The sequence below is a fragment of the Lynx rufus genome, unplaced genomic scaffold, assembly GCF_022079265.1.
Source record: "Lynx rufus isolate CCGP_SWC_20201006 ecotype Redwood Valley unplaced genomic scaffold, mLynRuf1.p SCAF_41, whole genome shotgun sequence".
In the NCBI taxonomy this organism is placed as follows: domain Eukaryota; kingdom Metazoa; phylum Chordata; class Mammalia; order Carnivora; family Felidae; genus Lynx; species Lynx rufus.
The window spans coordinates 1560179-1567809 of NW_025814858.1; the positions used below are offsets into that span (position 1 = coordinate 1560179).

Consider the following 7631-nt stretch of genomic DNA (forward strand, 5'->3'; position numbering starts at 1 on the left):
CAAGCAGAAGGAGGAAGAGCGGAAGGAGGAGGAGTTGGCGGAAATGAAAGGGGAGGAGCAGGAGCACCAGGGTATCCAAGCGGGGGTGGGGGCGGGGGCGGCGGCGGCGGCGGCGGCGGCGGCGGGGACCGGGGCCGGGACGGGGGCGGCGGGGGCTGCGGCGGCGGCGGGGGCGGCGGCGGCGGCAGCAGTGGCAGGGGAAGAGGACCAGGGGGAGGAGCAGGAGGAGGCAGGGAAGGCGTGGGAGCCATTAAAGGGAGAGCAGAATTGCAAACCGAGGAGGAAGAGGAGCAGGAGAAGGGAGCGCTGGAGGAGCAGCAGCAGGGCGAGGAGGAGGTGGAAGGAAAGGAGGACAAGGAGGAGCGGGAGGAGGAGGAACGGAAGCCGCGTGAGCAGGAAGGCCGCTGGGTGGAAGAAGCCCTGGAGCTGCAGGTGAAGCAGGATAAGAAGGAGCAGTTCGAGACAGGCCTCCGTCCTTGCCCTTCCCCGCTGGAGGCTCTGGAGGCCCTTCAGATAGAGCTACAGCCCGTGAATAAACAAGCCAGCCGGGAGCACGCTCGACTCAAACTCAGGATGTGGCAGAGGCGGCGGCATCATCTGGAACGGAGAAGTGCCCTCATCCAGGGCATCCGTGGTTTCTGGGCCAAGGCTGTATCCTTCCTGCTGCTGGGGGAGGGTCCAGAGGGGGCTGGGCTTGCACAAGAGGAAGGAAAGGGAGGTGACATTTAGAGGAACCCGGGACAGGGACTGGAGCTAAGCCACGCTCCACTGGCCGGGAAGGTGCAAACGTGATCCCATCCAGTGGCCCTGGCTCTGCAATGAGTGTGGGAGGAGGGCAGTGCTGGGGTGGTGGAGGCACGTGTGCTGTCCGTGGCACCTGGCACGGAAACAGCGCTGCGAGAGTGGGGAGTGGCGGTGGAGGTCCAGGCCAGGACGGGGAAATGACCGAGGGCTTCTTCCCACGCAAAGCCGCGTGGGGGCACGTGTCTGGGTCCCGCTAAGCCTCCTGCTGCGGGTTAGGCGATGCGAATGCCCTCCGGTCCAGTCGGCGCGAGACCGGATGTGTGCTGTGTGGCTGTGTGGAAGTAAGCGTCCTCAGTGTCCTCATGAGCACACAAGGCTAGGCGTGGATGCGGGCGTCTGGGCGTGCACAGCCTCCTGTGCGTGTCTAGCAGAGCCCTGCGGAATCCGGAGACCCCGTGGGCCTGGATGCAGCCCGTGGGGAGGGCGTGAGGCCCTGGGGGAGGACGCCAGTCCCTGGGGGAGGACGCCAGGATGCTGTCCACACTGGTTCTCTGGGTCGAGCTCTCTCATGCCCAGCACCTGAAGGCTCTTTGACCTGCAGCAGTTTGTGAACCACCCTCAGATGTCAGCCCTGATTAGTAAGCACGATGAAAGCATGCTTCGCCACATGACCAATCTGAAGGTGGGCCTGGGAGTGGGAGGCGGTGTGGGTGGGTGGCTGTGTGGGCAGGGGAGGTGGTGGGGAGAAGTGGTGTGTTCCTTCCTCAGGGGAGGGCGGGTCTCCTGGAAAAAGATTTCACATTTCTGCCCCACATTTCTACCACAGCAGGTGGAGGAACACAAGTTTCCCAGGGAATGCCGGAAGATCCTGCTGTTTTCTGGCAAGAACCCCTACTTCCAGAATGAAGTCGTCACGAAGGAGTATGTCCTTGGCCTTGCTGGTAAGTGTCCACTGAATGCATGGGCGGCAGTGGGTGGAGGGTTGAATGTGATTAGTTCTCTGGCGCCTTCTCACATACTCGTCTTCCTGCAGGGTATACGGCGTCTCATTCCAGTCCCATCCAGTGGTACCCAAGGTACAGACAGGACGCCTACAGACGCAGGCATGGCAACAGAGGCCTCAACTTCTTCTACTGGTTCTCTGACCACAGCTTTGCCGGCTCTAGCAGGATTGCTGAGGTGGGGCCCTGTAACAACGAAGGGAGGTGATTTTCATGGGTTCCCCCACTGCGTGGGATAGCTACCTTAGGCCTGGCCTGTCTCCCCTACCAGATAATCATAGAGGATCTTTGGCACAATCCCCTGCCGTATTTCAAGATGAAGGAGGCCCCAGGAGAGAGAACTGAGAGGGAAAGAGGTGAGCAGCCAAGGGTGTGGGCACTGAAATGTGTGCCGTGGGGCCCATGGCACAATTCTCTTCTGCATGGAGGCACCGAGACTCACAGTGGCACAGGAGGTGACACCAGGTCAAAAGGGCATCAGCCTGAGATAGGGAGTGTTACGATGTAATGTGTCAAAGAGGCTTTGCCCCTTTGGGGAGGCTGGAGGTGGGCAGTGGGCTAGACAACAAGAATGAGCAGAGCAGGACATCCAAAGCTGGCTCATCAGATAGCACGGTGACAACTGTCATTCCAGGACCATGAACCCCACCCTCAGGCCTCCTACCACCAACTGTCATGTTGTCTGGCTTCTGGAGCCACTTGTCAGCTTTGGCACAGCTTATCACACCCTCCCATTCTACTTTCCGTTTGGAAACATTCAAGCAACCTTAAACAGGGCTAAGATAAGACTCACCGGTCCTGTGTGTGTGTGTGTGTGTGTGTGTGTGTGTGTGTGTGTGTATCGATGTGCGTGTGGGTGTGTCTGTGTGTCTCTGTCTGTGTGTACCCGTATATCCCAGGGATATGCACGATCTTGAGAAGACTATAAGGAGCATCGCACTTCATGGACCCCAGTGGAAACCCTTCGGACTCTCACCGATGGTCCACAAGTTTCTCCTGCCCACGAAATAAGGACAAGGCTGGTGGTGACACGTGGCACAGGGTGGGGGTCCAATACATTTGAAGAAATATAGAATGGGAGATAAACAGCATGAAGTGTTTGTGTGTGTTTTCTGCTCAGGTACGCTCTGGGGCGTGTCCATGTATACATGCGGCTGTCCAGAGGGGTAAGTGTTCTGTGCCTGCACATTGGAGTTCCAAGGAAGGGCGGGACGTAGGACATTGTCCGTAGGGATGGGTCACACATTGGGATTGCATGTGAGGTCAGTAAGATTGAACCAATGGGGAGTTGAGTGAGGGAGGACAGGGCACAAACCTGAGAGAAAGGCCAGGGCCCAGGTTCATATCTTTCCTGTGAAAATGAGGAAATTCAAGGAAATGGAGAGGCCAGCACAGGACAGGGATGTCCAATACTCAGGGTTTGGGGATGTCCAAGATGGTGCCCTCAGAATCCCGCATAGTGACATCTTCAGTCATGTTGACTGAACCACCACAGAGAGAGGAATTCTGCCTGGTGTCTGCATGGTTCCCGCCAACATGAATCAGACTCCCAGGTAGGAAGTAAGGGACAAATGAGGGACCAGAACACACAGGAGGCACACGGAAACAAGACACACGCTGGCAGGGGGATGTCTCTCCCAGCCAGGAACATGCCACATGGAAAAGAGTAAGTGGGAAAACGTTGCTAGACCGCTTTTCACACTTTACGCCTGCATCTGCAACGTGCAAGCCAGTGACGTTTGAGCCCCTAGGGTCCAAAGGGTTGGGAAACAGAAGGACGGAAAATAGAGGCGCGACTTAATGGTCACAGCAAGGCAGCTGCATTCGGGGACATTAACTGGCTGGCAGTGAGTGCATGGCCAATCCTCTGACGAAGGTCCTATGGGAACGGAAGGATTTCTGGCTCCGGGAACATATAAGAGAACACGCAGAAGCCCCTACACCTGACAGCAGGACAGCAATTGGATCTGTCAGTGGAAGAAAGGGGTTGAATTCTGAGGGAAACACACTCAAGCACAGAAGCATACACCAAAGACAAGACAGGCCAGCAGAGCCGCAGCTGACACAACACGCAGGTGTGCAGAGATGAAGGCGGTTACACGGATACAGCTGTGCCCACTTAGGCCAGGAAAGGAGGCATCATCTGACAGGCATTGGCACAGGCAAAGCCAGGAAAGGACACAGACATGCCAGGGCTCACTCAGGGAGACAGAGGAGCACAGGCAATGCAAGACATTTCCTGTACACAGAGAACAACAGGACGATCCGAACAGGCCAATGAGAGACACATGTGGTTCAGAGACATGGAAGTCAGAAGGCTCCTGAATTGCCGAGGGTGTCCCCGGTGGAGGGACAGCACTCTGGAGCCCACACACGCTGGTGTTGTGGTGGAAGAGGCCGCTAGGCAGCACATAGAGTTGTGCAGGAGGTTGAGCAGCTCCTGGACCCTGGGGCTACCCAGGGAGTGCTGTGGCGACGGGAGGACACACGGGGCTGCAGGGTGTGCAGCATGAGGGCTGTAATCCCTCGGACACAGAGCACCCAGGCCTCTGACCACGGTCCCTGGACACAAGTGTCCACACTTGAGGGTTTGGCTCTGGAGGCCGTGAGGGCATTCCACACCCACACCTTGCCCGTACCTTCTCTTTGGGACAGGCCGGGTGGAAAAGTCACCCTGGCCCCTCAGCAGGTATTTGCGGGAGATATGAACATGTGGGGGACCCTGTGTTTCCCTGTCCCGTAAAGTGTTCCTGCTCAGCAAGACCTATCAAGTAACGGCCTGCTTGTGCAGAAAGATGCCCCAAAGGGCTCGGCCTCATGACCACTGAGGCCGTATTCCCACTGCAGAATCATGGGCCATACTTACTTTGGATGTTCAAACCCAAAGACACGGGCCAGCACAGGGAGCTTTTCCAGGGTACCCCGACCTTTACACATCAAGCAGCTGAGAAGACGTGCTTCTCCAGCCAGTGTGCAGACAGCAGTGAGAGAAAGACCTGCCTTCCCTTCTAGAGAGTGCGACAGCCTCCTCCCTGGAAGAGGTAAGGCTTGGGCGTACAGATCCCCAACTCCACAGCGGGCTGACACCCCGCTGACCATGTTGTCTGCATACTGGTAGGGGCAAGAAGCCTCCATGCATTGGGACTGCCAACGCCTTCTCCGGAATAGAGCCATTGCAGAGAAGGCTCTTGTACTGCAGAGCTGTGCAGTGGGGATCCTGGGGGGCTTGGGCAACTTGGGAGACAGGAAGATTAGTGTGGGGATGTCAGTCTCAGGCACGCTGTGCTGGGGGCCGTGTAACTTGGGGATAGAGAAGAGCCTGCGGTGGACAAGGCTGAACTCTGTCTACTGCTCTGCTAGCACGGTGGAGCTTTTGCACCATCCCTAGCACAGACATCTCTGGCAAGCAGCCATCTGCTGTGTAAGGAGTACCCCAGCACTCACCTCTTCCCAGGTGAGGCTCATCCCAGTCCTTTCTAAGCTCCAGGCCTGCCCGGGACCTCTGCACAAAATGCTATGGCTGCACAAGTCCATCGTTCCCTATGTGGCCGAGGCAGCCTTTGTCCAGGCACTCGGGCCAAGGAACGCAGCTGCCTGGGATGAGGCGACCTCTCTGAGTGCCTGCTGGTGTTTGCCCTTGGGAGTCTTCTCACAAGTCTCACATGGCGTGTTGGACACACGGCTTAAGCCTGTGGACCCAGAGGAAGAGCAGCACCCGACTCATCACGGCTGACGATGAGAGGGCAGAGGGCACACGGGAGAGGATGGCGGGTCCGTGGCCTTTAAGAGCCCCACCTCCCCGCGACCCTCCCCTCTGTCGGCTTGCAATCTGGGCCCCCCATTCGTAACCTGAGGTCATTTCAGAAACAGCAAAGGTCACACAAGGGCATCCGTACTAGGACTCCTTCAGGAGTCTTGTGGGTGTGAGTGTGTGATCAAATTGGTTGATCAAAAAATTAGGTATTTTGTTTTGTTCACAATTTTATTTTCAACATTCATTCTCAAATTTGTATGCTTTAATATATGATTTTTAAAAAGCTCCTTGAAAATATGATTTGATTTTCAATCTTGCAACACGTCTTAAAATTTTATTTATTGAAAATTGGGATGACAGGTTTGAAGTCAATATTTAAAAGCTTCTCAAATTCATTCCATCTGACAATATTGCCCAAATTGCTGATATTTTATTTGATTAAAAAAAATTTTTTTTCAACGTTTATTTATTTTTGGGACAGAGAGAGACAGAGCATGAACGGGGGAGGGTCAGAGAGAGAGGGAGATACAGAATCGGAAACAGGCTCCAGGCTCTGAGCCATCAGCCCAGAGCCCGACACGGGGCTTGAACTCCCGGACCGCGAGATCGTGACCTGGCTGAAGTCGGATGCCCAACCGACTGCGCCACCCAGGCGCCCCATAAAATGTCTCAACTTATCTTTTTAAAAGTTATTTAATTTGAAAGAGAGAGGGAGAAAGAGACAGAGAGAGAGAGAGAGAGAGAGAGAGAGAGAGAGAGAGAGGGAGAGGGAGAGTACATGGGAGGGGCACAGAGATGGTGAGATAGAATCTCAATCGTGTATTAGTAACCCAAAAGCTCTGAAGAAACAAAAGTCCAGGACCAGATTAATTCTACTATAAACTTAAAGAAGAGTTACTCCCTGTTCTTCTCAAAGGAATTGCGACTTCAGTCTATGAGACCAGCATTAACTTGATATCAAAATCAGAAATGTAGTCCACTAAGAAAAAGAAGTACAAGCCCATATGTTTAATGAACATAGATGCAAATATCTTCAAGAAAATACTGGCATACTGGCATACATTTATTCCTAGTTTGCAAGTATAGTCCAATATTCACAAATCAATTAACATGGTACAGTACACCAATGAGATAAAGGAAGAGACCACATTATCATTTCAACAGATGCAGGAAAAGCATTTGAAGAAGTACAACATCCATTCATGATAAACACCCTCCGCAAATTAGGTTTAGAGGAAAAATACCTCAACATAATAAAGGCCATCTATGAAAAACTCATAGCTAAAATCTTTTTTCATGCGGAAAACCTGAAAGCTTTTCTCATAAGCTTAGGAACAAGACAAGGATGTCCACTCCCACCACTTTTTTCTTCAGCACAGTACTAGAAATCCTAGCCACAGCAATTAGACACTAAAAAGAAGTAAAAGGCAATGGAATCAATAAAGAAGAAGAAAAATGTTCTCGATTTATAGAAGACATGATACTCTACTGTAGAAAACCTGAAAGATCCCACAGACAAAACTGTGAGAACTGAAGAACGAATTCAGTAAAGTCATAGGGTACAATCAACATACAGAAATCTGTTGCATTTGTATACACTAATAACGAAGCCGCAGAAAGACAGATTAAGAAAACAATCCCATTTATAATTGGACCAAAAAATAAGATATCTAGGGGGAAACTTATACAAAGAGGTGAATAACCTATACTCTGAAACCTATTAAATAAGGTTGAAAGAAACTGAAGTCAACACAAAGGAATGGATAATTCCATGCTCATGGATTGAAAGGGCAAATAATGTTAAAATGTCTATGTTACCAAAGCGATCTACGTATTTAATGTAACCCCGATGAAAACACCAATGGCATTTCTCACAGAACTAGAACAAACAGTCCTAAACTTTATATGGGACCACCAAAGAACCTGAAGAGCAAAGCAATCTTAAACATACAAACAAGCGAACAAACAGACAGACAAACAAAGAAACACTGGAGGCATCACAAACTCCAGATATCAAGTTATACTACAAAGCTGTAGTTATCAAAACTGCATGTACTGGCACAAATTGGAACGTAGACCAATGGAACAGAATAGAATACCTAGAAATAAACCCACAAGTATCTGGTCTATTA

At 52.2% G+C, this 7631-nt stretch overlaps 1 protein-coding gene across 1 annotated transcript; it reads left to right on the top strand.

Moving 5' to 3' along the window:
* Positions 1-204: 204 nt before the first annotated feature.
* Positions 205-2673, top strand: LOC124525422 (testis-specific Y-encoded protein 4-like; the record flags this gene model as incomplete). Its single annotated transcript, XM_047097803.1, has 6 exons — positions 205-651; positions 1349-1426; positions 1574-1685; positions 1778-1923; positions 2017-2101; positions 2645-2673. Coding segments are annotated over 6 exons (897 nt in total), but the record flags the coding sequence as incomplete, so codon positions are not given.
* Positions 2674-7631: the final 4958 nt, after the last annotated feature.